Raw genomic sequence first — 16,636 nt, 5'->3', positions numbered from 1 at the left:
AAGATCTAGTTCAACGGATATTTAGCCGTTTGAACTAGTTTATAAAGTCATCCATATTTTGAGACATCTCCAATAATACTTTAAGGAATGAAATTTAGTTCGTCTCTAAAAAATTTCATACCTAAAACTAAAATTTGTTGTAGTGTCATGCATGGTGGATGGAATATAAGAAGAAGGGATCTAAAACAAAAAATTTAATAGCACAAAAGATTAATCTAAGAAAAAGGACAATGAGCGATCGAATTTCTTTAAAAAAAAAAAAAAAAAACTAAGACACCAACCATAAGGCTAATTATAGTAATACACGCTTCTATAATAATAATAATATAATTATTACACAGCGTACGTACACAGCATGATAGCCAGCTAGCCATTGGCCTTATTGTTGAGATAATACAAGCAGCTAATTATTGTAATATGTTACATGATATTGTACGTACATATCTGACATCATTGGCCTTAATTTATATTGGTAATACAAACATGACCTCTACATATTAATTTGTAACAAACACACCATATCTGATTGCTAGCTGACCATGCTGTTGATTATTCTTCCCATGCATAATACATGCCTTTACGGATTATTAATCGCATCATCCCATGCCTTGGAAGCTACGAAAAGAAAGAGAAATTATGTTCATTAGAACTAAATAGAAAATAAAATTTTCAGAAAAGAGAGCTAGCTAGCACATTCATGCGGACAGTACTAGAAAATTCAAGCATTAATTAATTAATATATATCATCATGTTATAATTAACGCTGTACGTAGGCGTTTATAATTAATGAAGATATGTAGGACTTATAAGTTGTATAGTAATGTTATATATAGTCGTGGAATGCACAAGTACCGTGCAGTCGCTTTGAAAAGTGAGATCTATTATTAAAAAATTAAATAATTTTTTATTTGAATCTCATTTTTATTCAATTTTTTAAAATGATTATGTAGTATTTATACAATTATAACTGTAACTATTATTTCTCTAAGATATAATATTAGATAGAGATCAGTCATCATGTATTAGGTAATTGGAAACCTGCAGCTAGTATAATTGTGATATATGCAGGTTTGCTTAATAAAATACCAATTATTTTTTAATATATCTATTATATATAGCTGATGTGGAAATTAAGCTTAATTCTATACCAGCGGTTACTGTTGGGTGTGTAAAAAATAGGATTTATAAATAAATTTTCTTAATTCTAAAAGCATTTATAATTATCATTAGTTATGAAATACGAGGCGGATATACTGAGGTACTGATCACTTTCTTATTTTATACGAGATTGTAACGACATATCATATTTGGCCGCAATAATTTATAAGTTTTACTTGAATGAAATCACTATGTAAACTTAGCAGCTAGTACTCATAAAAATATTATTGAAGCCATGCTGCTAATTACCTGCATTTGAGAGAGTCCATTGGTCGTCATCGGCGGTCAGATGCCATGCAATGTAACCGCCCAAGTGTTTTCCCCTAAACGCCTCCCCAACCTTAGTAGCGATGCTATAAACATCGTCATAACCAATCCAACTAGTCTCGTGACGCCAGTAGGAGGCACCATACGCGTCATCATTCACGCGACGGCCTGCATTAATGTTGATATAGTGCGCCTGGATGTTTCTGAACTCTAAGCTGAAGCCTTCATTTGCTGGATTAGCGTCTGCAAAGAAGTCATGTTGACGGTTGTCTGCCAGAGTCCATTCATAGCCATAAAATGGAAGGCCGAGGACCAACTTATTGGTCTCAATTTTTACAGTATTAGTACCAATTCCATTAATCCAGTTATCAATGCTTGCACTTCCACACCTCAAGTTCAGGTTTGCAGGATTACGCCACGCATGAACTGGTCCAGTATGATGGGGTGAGTTGGAGGGAATATAGAAGTCAATGGCCAGTACGTTGATCCAGTCCAAGTTGTCTGAAAGATCCTGAATGGGATAACTGAATATTGGATTTGGGTCTGCAAGACCAGGAATGACCCGGTGGTGAAAGACCGCTGCAGTTAGAAGCAACTTTGGCTTTGTTTCCTTGGCGTCCTCGTCCAGGGCTTCTCGCCACCTAGCGAGGAGTCGGCCAAGAAGGGTCGACAGCTGGTCGGGATTAATATTATTGGGGGCCCTCGGGTCCAGCCAGCAGAGGTCCAGGCCATCGTAATTGAACTTCCTGGCAAGTTTTATGGAGTCATCTATGAATCTTATATGCCTATTTCGATCGCTAACCACGTAGGCAATGTCATCAGACCGGCCTTTACCACCGATGGATAAAAGGGCTTTCGAATTAGGGTTTTGATCATGGACGGCGTTGGGGAAGGTTTCGAATTTTTTCCCGACGTTGCCAGGAGGGAAAACGATCACGCTCTGCTCGATGTTACCAGCAAACCCATCACGATTGACCAGGGCAAAGCCAGCATAGAGATGATTGAAGAGGCCGGCATTTATAGTTCCATCGAACTCGCGGTTGCCGGCCATTGCAGGAATCCAGTATCCGGCTTTCACGCCAGGCATTGGATGAAATTAATTAAGGAGAGTTCTTTTTTGTTGTTGTTGCTGGCCTGTGTCTTGGTGGAACTGGCAGTAGTACTGGTGGTTGCATATATGCCATCTATACCTCTATATATATTTAGAGAAATGATACTTGCAGTCGTGAGCGTGCAGTCGCCGTGCAGTCGCTTTGAAAAAAATGAATAAATAAGGGACCCACCTGAAAAGAAATTAATTTTTTAATAGTGGACCCCACTCTTTTTCAAAGCGACTGCACGGCATTTACGCATTCCACGACTGTATGTAGCATTACTCATATATTTATACCCTTTTCACTATCCCATATAAAATTAAACAAGGCACATTAATTAATTCACAAACCCCAACCACCACCATTAATTACTTCGAGCTGGGACGTACAGACACTTTTTTTATAAATTATTTAGACCAAGAGGATTAATATGCATTTTGTTGATGTGACGTCATGCTTCCACGTATGCATAACGTGGATGGGGCAGAATTTTTAAGTAGAAAAAGTTACTTTACCTCTTCATTTTGACCACTCTTAACTATTGGTCAATTTTTATTTTTTTTTATTTAATAATTAAAAAAATAATTTTAAATGTATTAATATATTCTTTTATATTATTTTAAAAATATTTAAATATATTAAAAAAAGTGAAAATAAAAACTAACGGGCGGTACGCTTTTTAAGTATGCATTTGAATTATCATTCAACAACATTGTTGTATATCATGACGGATCGAGGATTTAGATTCTATATAGTATATAGAAGGAAAACTTTATATACACTGTTATTTTATTTTTATCTCATTATATAAAATGTGATATATTTATCACTATTAAATAACATGGACCCTAGCTAGCTTGGATATCTAATTTGAGTAGTGTTAGGCTGCCGTGCTGCCTAGCACAAATTTATCTTTTCATTTTTTTTAATTTTTTTATTCATAATTTTTTATCATTTTAAAATATTTTTTCCTAATATAAAAAAATATCAATACACTAATAGTTACTTCCTTAACTATTAAGTAAAGAAAAAATTAAAAAAAAATTAAAATATATAAAGTGTCAAAGTAGCATTTTCCATCTAATTTAGCTAATTAGTAGTAAATAAATAAAAATATAAAGAATGCATTAACAATAAATAAAAAATTAGATATTCTGTGCAAACCCCTAAACAGACTCAAGAATCTATCCACGGTGCTCTTATTACATATTACCCCTTAAAGAAATGGTGCTGCATGGAGCAGCTTTCTTTCTCCAGACGCATTCGTATGTTTGTTTCTTTCCTTTTCTAAGTTCTCTTCCACATTTATGATCTAGATCTAATGTTTCTCTTATGCTAGGATCATGATGGTTTGATGGCATATGACCTGGTCCTCAAAATGGAAAATTAGGGGTGGAACTCCCCTCCCCCGGCCCTTTGTATAAAAGTAAAAAATAAAAAAATCTCTTATGCAATTATTTTTTTTATTGCACCTCATCATGTGTGAATGATACCTAGAAAATCAAGCTGTTAATTATAAATCCATGGCAAATCCTTAACGTGAAAATTAGAGCCCAAATCATGATCAACAAGAGGTTATCCGTTATCTTAGCTAGGATTGAAAATAAATAATTAGTAGGCTACCCAAGATTGGTTATAAAACTCGAGTTTTACTCAATTAATTTATTAATCATTAAAATTATAGATAAAGTTAGAATATATAATATAAAGAATTTATTATGTCAAAATTAAATATATAGTTCGTAAACAAGCAGCTTGAACTCTCAGCTTGTATACAAAAAATGGTTGTTCCTAAACATAAAATATAAGTTGACGGTAAATTAACTCGAATTCAATTCTTATTCATATAAGAATTAATTGAATAATTCTTAACTATAATTCGCTTAAATTCAAACTTGTTCCCAGTCTTGATATCTCAAATTACATAGAGTCTACTTCGTGCATGCATTAGTCAATTTGTAACTTTCCTAGCTATTTGAAGCTGATCTTCCAGCTCCCTTCAACCTGAACGATGCATTCTGTTTATGTACCGCATTATAAGGTAATAATTAAAACAACAAGCACTTAAAATTAGGGATGAAGAGGAGCATTACTCTTGCTACCCAAAAGAACATTCTTTTTTAAATCACCGAAATTATATCACTAAAGCAGTTTAAAGGTATTCATTTAAAAAAATATAAAAGATAATTGAGTAATTAAATAGAAGATCATGTTTGGGACACGAGACCTATCCATATATGGGGTTTGTACGCCGGCATGAAGCAATATTTTATTACTGTTCATTCATTGTTCCTAAATAGTAAATAAATAAAAATATGAACCATGCATTAACAATAACGAAACAAAATTATATACTCTGTGCAAACCCCTTATAAACATGACCAGAAAATCTACCCGTGGTGCTCTTATTACACATTACCCCTTAAAGAAATGAAGCTGTATGGAGCAGCTTTTGTTTCTCCAGACTCACCCGTATGTTTCGTTTCTTTTCTTTTTTAAGTTCTCTTCCACATTCATAATTTAGATCTAATGTTTCTCTTGTGCCAGGAGTTTGATGGTCTAGTGATAGCATATGACCCGGTCCTCAAAATGGAAAACTTGGGTTTAAAACTCTCCTCCTCCAACCCGTTGTATAAAAATAAAAATAAAAATAAAAATTCTCTTATGCTATTATTTATTTTTTATTGCACCTCATGTGTGAATGATACCTAGGAAATCAAACAGTTAATAAATCCATGGCAGATCCTTAACGTGCAAATTAGAGCCCAAATCATGATCAACAAGAGGTTATCCATTATCTTAGGATTGTGATCAATAAATAATTAGTAAGTTGACGATAAACTCGAATTCGGACTCAATTCTTATTCATATAAGAATTAATTAAAGAATAAGTCTTAAGTATAATTCGCTTAAATTCAAACGTGATGCACACTTTGTGTCACTGTCGAACCATGAATACAACAGCCACGGATTATTCATGCCTCTATAATTTATGTTGACAAATTTGGTATTTATCTAAAAGTTTTCTTATACTAAAATTAGTATATGCTTAATATATATAGATACATGATAAAGTGGTTTAAAAATTAGTCCAGATCATTAATTTAATGCTACGTACCAACCCACCTTCAGCTGCATGATAATATCTGCATTTATAATTGTGGGCCGGGAATTATACCTACGATTGAGTTTGTCATGTTGTCTACTTCGTGCATTCAATTTGTAACTCCCTTCAACCTGAACGGTGCATTCTGTTTATGTAGCGGTAATAATTAAAACAACATAATGCACTTAAAATTAGGCATGAAGAGTAGCATACTCAAAACAACATTCTTTTTTAAATTACCGAAATTATATCACTAAAGTAGTATAAAGGTATTTATTTAAAAAAATATAAAAGATAATTGAGTAATTAAATAGAAGATGTTCGGGACTCGAGATAAATTCATTGGGTTTGTACGGAATCAGAAAACGTTTTAATATTGCTATTCATTGCTCATAAATAATGCATAAATAAAAATAAGAACAATACATTAACCATAATGAAAAAAATTTATAGAATTTGTGCAAAACCAGAAACAGACCCGAGAACAAAAAAATTACATAAATTATATTATATATAATATTATAATTTGTGCAAAAATTATAATATTACAAGGCCCATTAAAAAAATAAAAATGATATTTACAATTATAGAATGTGCAAGCGTCGTGCAACTAATTTTTTCGAAAAAAGTGAATAATACAAAGTCCATATAAAAAATAATAATTTTTTAATAGTGAATCTCAATCTTTTTTAAAATGATTGTCATGCGGTGGCATTCAATGACTGTATCTAACATTATTCTTAACCAAATGAAGCAGATTGTGGCTTTTTTTTCTCTAGACTCTCCCGAATGTTTTTTAAATTCTTTTCAACATTTATCTAGATTTATATTTTTCGCATGCAATTTTTTTTTTTTTTTATTGCACCACATGTGTTAACGACACCTTGAAAATCCAAACTGTTAATAAATCCAAATTCTTAAGGTGCTTATTATTAGAGTCCAAATCATTCATTGATAAGTGAAAATCAACAACGTACACAGAAGAGGTTATCTTACGACTGTAAATAAATAAGGCTACTCAATAAATCGCTTGAGATTGATTTAATCAAACTCGAGTTTAACTCCAATTCATTTATTAATCATTAAAATTATAAATAAATTTAGAATATATAATACCAAGAACTTATTATGTCAAAATTAAATAATTCGTAAACAAGCTTGAACTCACTTGTATAAAAATAAATTATTGCTAAAAATAAATTAATACATAAGAATTAATTGAATAATGCTTAACTATAATTCGCTTAAATTCAGACTTGTTCACAGTCTTGTTATCTCAATACATAAGAGTTGCCATCATTCACGTGATGCACACTTTGTGGTACTGTCAAACCTACAAAAAAAAAAAAAAAAAAGGCCCATTGGTCTTGTCGGGTGCCATTCTCATGCTACACCCTCGGTCAGCTTGTCGGTGAGTGTAGCACGGCTGTAACCGTAAGATATGAATTATATCTCTTTTGCCTTCAGTTTTTTCAAATGTATATAATTTAATTATAAAGTGCTAGCTGGCTATCTAGCAAGGTGAAACGCTCAATATTATATTTTTGGGTGACTTAGGAAAAGTTTTTCATGTCCATCGTGTCCATGTTCAGATCATATTATATTGTAAATGAATTAAAAGTTTACTTTAAAAATGAAGTAGTAGGGAGTGTTTCCTTTGTCTTGTAGCTGATCTAATTCCGCATATGCTAGAATTAAGTCCAAGTAGTTGATCGTTGATAAGTCTAAATACTCGTTGTTATTTTTATTCCATGATGTATGTCAATTATACACTATAAAAAAAATAGATTTTTGCGACTAATTTATTACAATAAAAGACTATTCGCAATAAATTTTAGTTATAAATAGTCAATTTGTTAGATTTAACAGATCGCAAATAAGCTATTTTTTTGTAGTGATACTTACATGTTTAGCATTGATTTATGATGTGTATATCATAAATGCTATTGTAGACTTTGCATGCATGTATGCATCATCATGTGGACAAGAAATGAAGCCTTGATGTGCATGAAATGGACTAATTCAAGAGTACGTCTCATATTATAAATTTTTTATATGGGACTTACTCGTGAATTAGTTGTGCATACATTATAGCACATTTTCTTGGGAGACATTACGGTAGGAAAAAGTATGTATCATGTCATGACAACATTATAAGCATTAATTCACAATTCATAAAAGTAGGTCTTATGTCGCAATCCATCCAACCACAATATTGCATGCATCATGAGGCCGATCGATCTAGATCATGATTTGTTAACTCTAAGTACTATATATATACTGGTCACATAAAACCCACGATTTCTTAGCAATTAAATCGTTCTGGAATTAAGAGCAAGTTGCTAATTAATTAATTTTTTCAGAGAACTCTATATATATAAGGTGTAGTTCTTTAATCTTCAACTTAAGTTGGATAAGAAAACTAATTATCTAGTTTTATTTAATTTTTGTACTATAATTGTAAACGAGATTTGTAGGTGTATCATCGAGAAATAATATTCTTTATAATTTACGATTGTAAATATATTTTTTCTATAATTAATGATGACAAATTTGGCATTTATCTAAAAGTTTTCTTATACTAAAATTAGTATAGGCTTAATATAGATACATGATAAAGTGGTTTAAAAAATAGTCCAGATCATTTAATGCAACCAACCCGTGCCTTCAGCTGCATGATAATGATCTACTTCGATTGACTTTGACATGTTGTCTACTTCGTGCATTTAATTTGTAACAGCTTTCTTATTTGAAGCTGATCTTCCTCCCTTCAATTAACCTGAACCATATATAATGTCTATTAATTTTTTAATATTGTCGATGGGGGATTGATATTGGTTATCATCCACATTAGTCATTCTGTTTATGTAGCGCATTACAAGGTAATAATTAAAAAAACATCCGCTTGAAATAAGGGACGAAGAGTTGCATTTTTCTAAGGACTGATTTGAATTCAGGAATGAAATAAGATAATTTTAGATGAAAAATAAAAATTAAAAAAAATATTATTAAAATATTAATTTTTAATAATATTATTATTATTTTAAAATTTAAAAAAATTAAATGGTTTATGAGATGATATGAGATAAAAAATTTTCCAAGTCCATACGATGTCTTACTACTCAGAAGAACATTCTTTTTTAAATCGCCGAAATTATATTACTAAAGCAGTTTAAATATATTCATTTAAAAAAATATAAAAGATAATTGAGTAATTAGATAGAAGATGTTTGGGACACGATCGAGATAAATTCATTGGGTTTGTACGGAATCAGAAAACGTTTTAATATTGCAAATAATACTTTTAAAATCGTGGAATGATGGGGATACGTTCCCTACTAATTAAGCTGTTAAAATAAAAAAATAAATAAAAAGGTGGTTTGAAAAAAGAGTTGCACTCCTGTGCCGCTTGCAGTTTACCGCTGCAAGTGAATGTTAGTGTAAAAGTTGTGTTTTTTTAATCAATTTTTTTATTTATATTTTTTAATCATTTTAAAATTTTTTTAAAATATATAAAATATATATCAATATATTAAAAGTTAGTTCTTTAATTATTGAGTAAAAAATAAAATAAAATAAAATTCACTAAGCAGTCGAATGGAGCGGTAACAGGCCATTAGGAGCGGTAACAGGCCATTAGGCGGTAGAGTAGTTTTTTTCTTAAAGAAAAAAAAAAAAAAAGGAAATGTTAAGTAGCTCTTCAAAATTACTACTCAAAATTACTAATAGAATTTTGTTTTCATTTCTTTTGCTCAAAGGTACTGCTAATGCATTTGTTTTCATTTTTCATATATATGCGAACAAAATAAGAAAGCAAAATGAGGCTATATTATCATTTTTCATCCCTACTAATTAAGCATGCACAACATTCTTCGATCGACCTACATAATTTCTAAGAAATGCTTCATGCTCTTAGGAATTAAAAACAAAAATGAGAAAATGGATAACTGTAAGGAATAAATCATCTTCAAATCTTTTTTTTTTCTTTGACAAAGAACATTATGTACATATATATATATATATATATATATATATATTTCTTTAATTTGTGCAAGGCTCCATTAAACTATATTTGAATTTCTCTCAATTGATCTACAGTTTCTCACAGGTCATCTTTTTCTTTGACAGACGTACGTACGCCGGCATTAATTTAATTGGGATCATGTGAAGTAATTACCTCTGTATTAAAAGCCAATATATATATATATATAATTATTTATTTTCTAAGAATTTTGAGGGAACTAAATATTGGAAAATGGAAGTTATAATTAGCTAGTGGGTCAAGATCTAACAGTTCTGCATCGCTTTCTGCATTTATAAGTGTGGGGAATTATTTTTAACCTTCTATTGCATGGGCTTAATTGTCATGTTGTCTAGCTAGTTCGATCGTGTATTTGTAACGTTCCTATTTGAAGCTGATCTTCCTCCCTTCAACCTACACGATAATATGCCTATTAATGTTTTAATATTATTGATGGGGGATTGATTTAATTTGATTGTCATGTCGACTTTATCATTATAAATAAACAGATAGGTCATTGAATAAGTCCAATAAAAAAACTTAATTAGTTTTAAAAAAATTATTAAAGTTAATTTACACCGATCGGGTAAATTAGCTCCTTGATCCATTCAAGATTATGCATGGTATCATATATATATATATATATATATATATATATATATATATATATTTATACATAATATCAATTCATGCAAGCTCAAATGGCACCCCCTGAATCAATTAACTACAATATTTAATACTCCCAAAAACTCGATGCAGCTGGAAGTAATTAACTTGAAACCCAATATTGTGGGAAATGCTTTAATTAATTCTTATCATACGTACGTACTCTTTGGCCATGCATGCTCAGACGCGTGGATGACATATATGAGAGAAACTAATCAAAGAGCCCAACTCATTAAATATTGCACATATATATATATATATATATATCAAGTGTCATTAAATTTTGCACATTGATTTTTCTTATTTCTAGTGTGAAAGTACTAATCATGCGTGATTCACACTTTGTGGCACTGTCGAACCATTTATTTAAAAGTCTTATATAATTTTTTTTATTTCATCTGATAGCCTATATTATTCTCTGTCTATCATGTGAAATCTATATCTACAAAATACACGTGTTGAGTATTCAATGGTCTGTCTGGATGGTCCACATGCCAAAGGATACAGTTCACTAGACGGAAAAGTCTTCTAAATTATCACCATATCTCAAGACAACTTACATTAATAAATTTAATAACTCAATTAACACAGGCAGAAAAAATCTATTCTAGTGATTATTACATTTGTATAGACTAAGACATTATTTTAGTAATACCATTTATTCAAACCAAGTGAAGAACTATATATTCTTCGTACTTCTTTTTCTACATCAGTTAATTATACCCTCCCCTTGAAGTTAATAAATGTATTCGCTGCACATGTTCAAATATTGCATAACATTCCATATCAGTTATATCTTTTGAGCTTTAAGTTTTTTTTTACAAGCACATATCACTAACCTCAAGTATGTCAATCTCTGTGCAGTTATTCAATACATACTATCGGCATCAAACTCTCGCCCACATAAGTCATAGCTCTCTTGTGAACCTATGTGACGTACGCTTTGAGAAAACACTAAAAATGATGATGTAAATCCCGAATATCTAACTTCATAATTTCGTTCCGAACGTGAGAATCTTGTATCAACTCCATGGAAATGTATAAAATAAAATGTATGTCATTCATTATCAATCAATCAAACCATCCAAATGAGCATTATTCCCCCCAAATCGCTTAAGTTTTTACAAAAACCATTCAATAGAAAACATTCATTTATATTGGACCAGTCTGATAACTAAAGCCTCACAAGGCTGCTGTGTAGCCAAGTGAACCATTAGATTAAAGAATGATAGTAGATATATACCTTCCAACTTATACAATATAACTACAATATCATATTCCATGCTAATATATAAACTTTCAACGCTCTTCTGTAAATGTCCCTAAACACAACCATGCAAACACACTAAATAATTTATGGATGTAAACGACGGTACTTTTATGCAAGCTGGTGTTCCAATTGGGTCATTTCTTTTAATTTTATGCAAGTCATTAGTGCTTTTTTTTCTTGATAAGAAAAACTTTGGGGTTATTAGTAATTTATACAATTATTTCATATATTTTCGGTTAAGGATTAATTGGTCATCTATTTAAATGAGTTATTTTGTCAATTGCAATTTATGCAAGATGTTCCTATTGGTCATTTCATTAAATCTTATGCAAGTCATTAGTGATTTTTTTTTTCTGGATAAGAAAAAGTTTTGGGTAATTAGTGATTTATGCAATTATTTCATTTATTTTGGGTTAAGAATTAATTGGTGATTTATTTAAATAGGTTATTTTTTTCATTGTGATTTGTGGAAGGTATTCCTATTGGTTCATTTCTCTAAATTTTATGCAAGTCATTAGTGATTTCTTCCTGTCACTTAAGAATCCCATCACTTCAAAACAAATTGTCTTACCAAATAAATGGGTTATTTCTTATTAGTTGCTATCCTATTTTTGATTTCCAATTATTGAATGTTTTTATTTCTTGGTTATTTCTTATTAGTGATTTCTTATTGGATTTCTATGTTAATGGGTCATTTTTTTTAAAATGGGTTATTATATATTAGTGATTTATGCAAGCGTTTCCTATTTTGGATTTCCAATTATTGGATCTTTTTATTTCTTAGTAGTGCATGTTTTTTATAATGTGGGCTATGAGTACTTTTTAAATTGGGTATTAAGTATTATGATTCCTAAAATAGGGTGTTAAGTATCATGATTCCTAACCTTCGGCGGCCCACAAATAACCAACTTCTCCCAACATTCCCAAATTTAATTCAAACAAACAACCAACTTCTCGTTGCAACTTCTCACATAAATAACCAACTTGACAAAAATATTATTCACATAAACACATAATGAAATCTAGAGCATGCTAGAACATTCGTACAATAGTATCTCAACCTTCTTCTTTCTAGTTCACATAAACAATCAAGTTCTCCAACTTTGTCACAAATAATAGTTATTCACGAATAACTAACATATTAGAAAGGTTATTCACAAATGTCACAAAAATATTTTCCAAGTTACCCATTTGTGTAATCTTCAAACATATTGACACAAAACCAATGCATCATTCACATACAAGCTTTAACAGCCCATTTGTGTAATCTTCGAATATTAAGACACAAATAACCACAAGTAAAACCAACATTCAAATAGATTCATATATTAAGACTAATAACAACAAACCACAAGTAAAACCAACATACAATCCCATATACTCCAAAAGATAATACCAAAGCATACTAATATTACTACCATAACATACTAACCTTTGAATATCTGAAGAGGACATGATTACAATTTACAATAACAATATTTTTAAAAAATATGGGATATTGCTTCATGCCAAGCTCCTCTTAGACAATAATTAATGGACTTATGTTGCAAATTACACTATTAATTGTAACATCTATATTCAATACCATAAGGAATGGGTGATGAATAATATTATTGGGCCTAAATTAATATTAAAGGGTCACTATTTTTAGAAGCCCAATTGAGGTCTATTGGATAATTATGAAAAGGCCACGTCCCAAAATTTGTTTTGGTGGATTTCGCGTTTTTATCGAATTTGACAATTGGATGAAAGCTCATTTAATATTTATGGACCAGGTAAGTCCAATTTAATTGGTATTACGCCCACAAACTTATTTAAAAGCGTAAAAGTATTTATTGGACATGTTGGGCTCATTATGGAGTTTAAGATCAGCTCAATAGAGTTGTTAAGCAACTGAGTCTATAAAATTATATAAGGGTGTGCAAAATTAGACAGGACTAATTGTTGTTGATCGGAGTCCTAAACCGGCCAAAACCGGTGAACTAGCTAGCCAATGATAGAAAATAGTAGAAACTGATGTCAGTCAATTCTATTCCAGTGTGAACGAGGTTCAAATCACCAAACCAGCCAATATATATATATATATATATATATATATATATATAAATGTATAAATATATGTTATTCTTATGTAAAACGATATCGTTTCACTTAAGTGAGTTAAACTACTTCTAAAGTTTAGAAAAAAATTAATATGAAACCAGACAATGTCATTTTGAGTTAGGGTTTAATAACCCCAACCCTCCGTGCCCTCTTTTTCATCTTGATTCTCTTCGGCACTTCTCTCATGTACAGTCAAACCTCTCTTAACAATCCCTCTCACAACCGGTGGAGCTCAATCTCTCACAACAGTTGCCACCGCCATGGCGCCATCCGTGGAAAATCTTCCTTCTTCGTAGATGATTCCAAACTTCTCGCCGAGCCCCAACCTTTCAGGTGATGCTATCTCCTTCTTTTTAACTTTCTCTTTCAAATCATATAATGGATTCCAAACAACCCTTTACAACAAATACAATTCAAATGTGAAAATAAATCGGGTTTTGGGGCAAAAAACTTGGTCCCCACCCGCCTATGGTGTTTTCTTAGTACCTATTTGGGATTAAACTAGTATTTTAATGATGATTTCACTTGGCAGATTAATTTTAAACAGATTATGATTTTTGGACTTTCGTAGGAGCTCTTTTAATTTAAGCCACAACTGTTAGGATTAATGATAAGTAAATACAACAACTAGGTGGTTGTATCTAACAACTGTAAGATAGTAATAACAATCTGCAGGTGGTTGCATTGTATCTTAAGATGAGTTAACATTGAGACACACTACAACAAATTTAATTTTTAGAGACAAAATTTCTTAGAAACAATTTTTTTTGTCTCTAAAAGTTATTTTTTGAGACAAAACGTAAACATCGTCTCAAAAACTGTAATTACTAAAAATATAGTTTGAACTACCACTTTATAGTTCGAACGGTAGTATCTAAAGACGAAATAGTTCATCCCTAAAAATATTTGCTCTAAAAAAATGCGGCAATCAAACTTTTTGTTGTTTGAACAAAATTCGAATATAAATTTCTCAAATAACAACTCGAAAATCAATCCCTAATAAAACAAGCTATTCCCTCCTTCCTTTGTTTTTCACTCTTGTTCTCCCGCTCTCCATTTTCCTCTCTCTCTATTGTCATCGCCGATGCTCTAGCCTCTAGTCACCACCTTCGTCTCCGACGTCCAGCTAACCACTAAAGTAAGCTTTCCTCCTTTCTCTCATTCTCCCACGCCACTTTCTTATCTCAGTCTCCTCTCTCACTCTCACTCTCTGTGTCTCGGTCTACTCTATTATTGCCACTATCTCCTTGCGCCACCAACATCGTCTGCGTTCACCATGTCACTTGCAGTAAGCTTTGTTCTTTCTATCATTTTCTTCTATTTCTCCCTCAAAATAGAAGTTATTGCTTTGCTTTTGTGAATTTCTTATGTTTTTCAATTATAAATTTTGGATTTTAGGGCTTAGCAGGAGAGGAGCATGCTTAGCCGGCTATGCATGGATTTGGAGATTTTTGTGCTTACGGGCTACTCTATTATTGCCACTGGCTCCTTGCGCCACCATCATCGTCCGCGTTCACCAAATTACCTGTGGTAAGCTTTGATCTTTCTATTATTTTATTCTATTTCTCCCTCAAAATAGAAGTTATTGCTTTGCTTTTGTGAATTTGTTGTGTTTTTCAGTTATAAATTCTGGATTTTAGGGCTTAGAATGGGAGGAGTATGCTTGGGCTATGCATGGATTTAGGGATTTTTGTGCTTATGGTTTGATCTGAAATCATCAGCAACAAAGGAAGACCATATGGTATGTTTTTGAACCCTATGTTAAAAAAAATAGGAACTTTACCTTTTCCAAAAACATCATCTACTGCCTTAACCAATTTTCCTAGAAAATCCTAGTATTATATGAAATCTCTTTAAGCCTCCTATAACTGATAGTATCTTGAAACTTCTAGTTATTAATTTTGATTTTGTACTAGGAGTTCCCTTGGATTACCTTATCTATACATGGTTGTAGTTGGTGGGGTCGTGTATGCGGGATTTTACTCTCTAGAGGTTTTTGAAGGGCTTCCTTGCCTAGATGAGTTTCCACTTCAAAAAGAAAAAAATTCTTGTTCTTTACATTATTAATCTGGTGGAGTGGTGTGTATTTTAGCTTTTCTTTTCATAATTTAGAGAAATCTATACCATCTTGAAGTTCCAATTTTAAATGTTTTTGACCCTAGCTTGATGAATAACAACGATGCCACTTGGAGGTAAACAATGTGGTTGCCCAGAGTTGAACTTGATGATTTGCGATTTTAGAGTATGTTGTCTTAGCATTATTGATCTTGGTATGTAGCAGAAGCAGAGCCATTAAAATTTTTTCAGTCCTAAACTAACAAATTGATTTGTTCTGATTGTTGCAATATTTGATGGTTTTCAGGTGATTTTGAAATCATCAAGAGCATGATTGGTGAACATTAATACAGCCATTCCTTGCATATCCAATGATTTGCATTTTTGTTGTTGTTTATATGTTTTTTTAAGTTAGTAAATGGCTCAAGGCAAAGCTTTTATGTTAACTGAAATAATTTGAGTAGTGACTAAGTTGCCTCGAAGGCGTTTTTGATAGCATTGTGGTTGGGACTATATGTTTTAGTTTGTATGAGTACATAATCATATGAAAGACTTGGATCTTTGTTTCCATATCTTCATTTCTCTCCAAAGCTCTTCTTATAGAAGTTGCCAGACTAGTCTCTCCAAAGCTCTTCTTTCATAGTTGTTTATTTTATGAATTCCTATTTGTACAATTGTGCCCCTTTTCCTTGCTCAGTTGTTTATTTGAAGCCAAATCTATAAAGGCTTTCAATGGTTTGTTTGTTAATCACTTTGAGTAGTTGTTTTGAAATTAGAGTTGTTGGATTATATAATTATTACTAGTGTGGGGTTGATATAATTCAGTGGCCTGGAATTAAATGAAAGTAGTATGTTTTGCTTGAATTGGTGCAATTAGATTAAATAATTTAATTATA

General features: G+C 31.5%; 1 protein-coding gene across 1 annotated transcript; it reads right to left on the bottom strand.

The window, feature by feature from the left end:
• Window positions 1-292: 292 nt before the first annotated feature.
• LOC109012919 (class V chitinase-like) lies at window positions 293-2,592 on the bottom strand. Its single transcript, XM_018994822.2, has 2 exons — window positions 1,408-2,592; window positions 293-615 (listed from the first exon to the last, which is right to left on the bottom strand). The coding sequence occupies exons 1-2, from the start codon at window positions 2,510-2,512 to the stop codon at window positions 578-580; spliced, it is 1,143 nt and encodes a 380-aa protein (XP_018850367.1). The 5' UTR covers window positions 2,513-2,592; the 3' UTR covers window positions 293-577.
• Window positions 2,593-16,636: the final 14,044 nt, after the last annotated feature.

Source organism: Juglans regia, chromosome 6 (genome assembly GCF_001411555.2).
Source record: "Juglans regia cultivar Chandler chromosome 6, Walnut 2.0, whole genome shotgun sequence".
NCBI lineage: Eukaryota > Viridiplantae > Streptophyta > Magnoliopsida > Fagales > Juglandaceae > Juglans > Juglans regia.
The sequence above is the reverse complement of the archived record's forward strand: the minus strand, read 5'-3'. Positions and strand labels throughout refer to the sequence as shown.

Coding starts and splice junctions, on each gene's coding strand:
- LOC109012919 (XM_018994822.2), bottom strand. CDS start 2,512: ATGCCTGGCGTGAAAGCCGGATACTGGATTCCTGCAATGGCCGGCAAC. Junction 616..1,407: donor ATGGACTCTCTCAAATGCAG/GTAATTAGCAGC, acceptor TTCTTTTCGTAG/CTTCCAAGGCATGGGATGAT.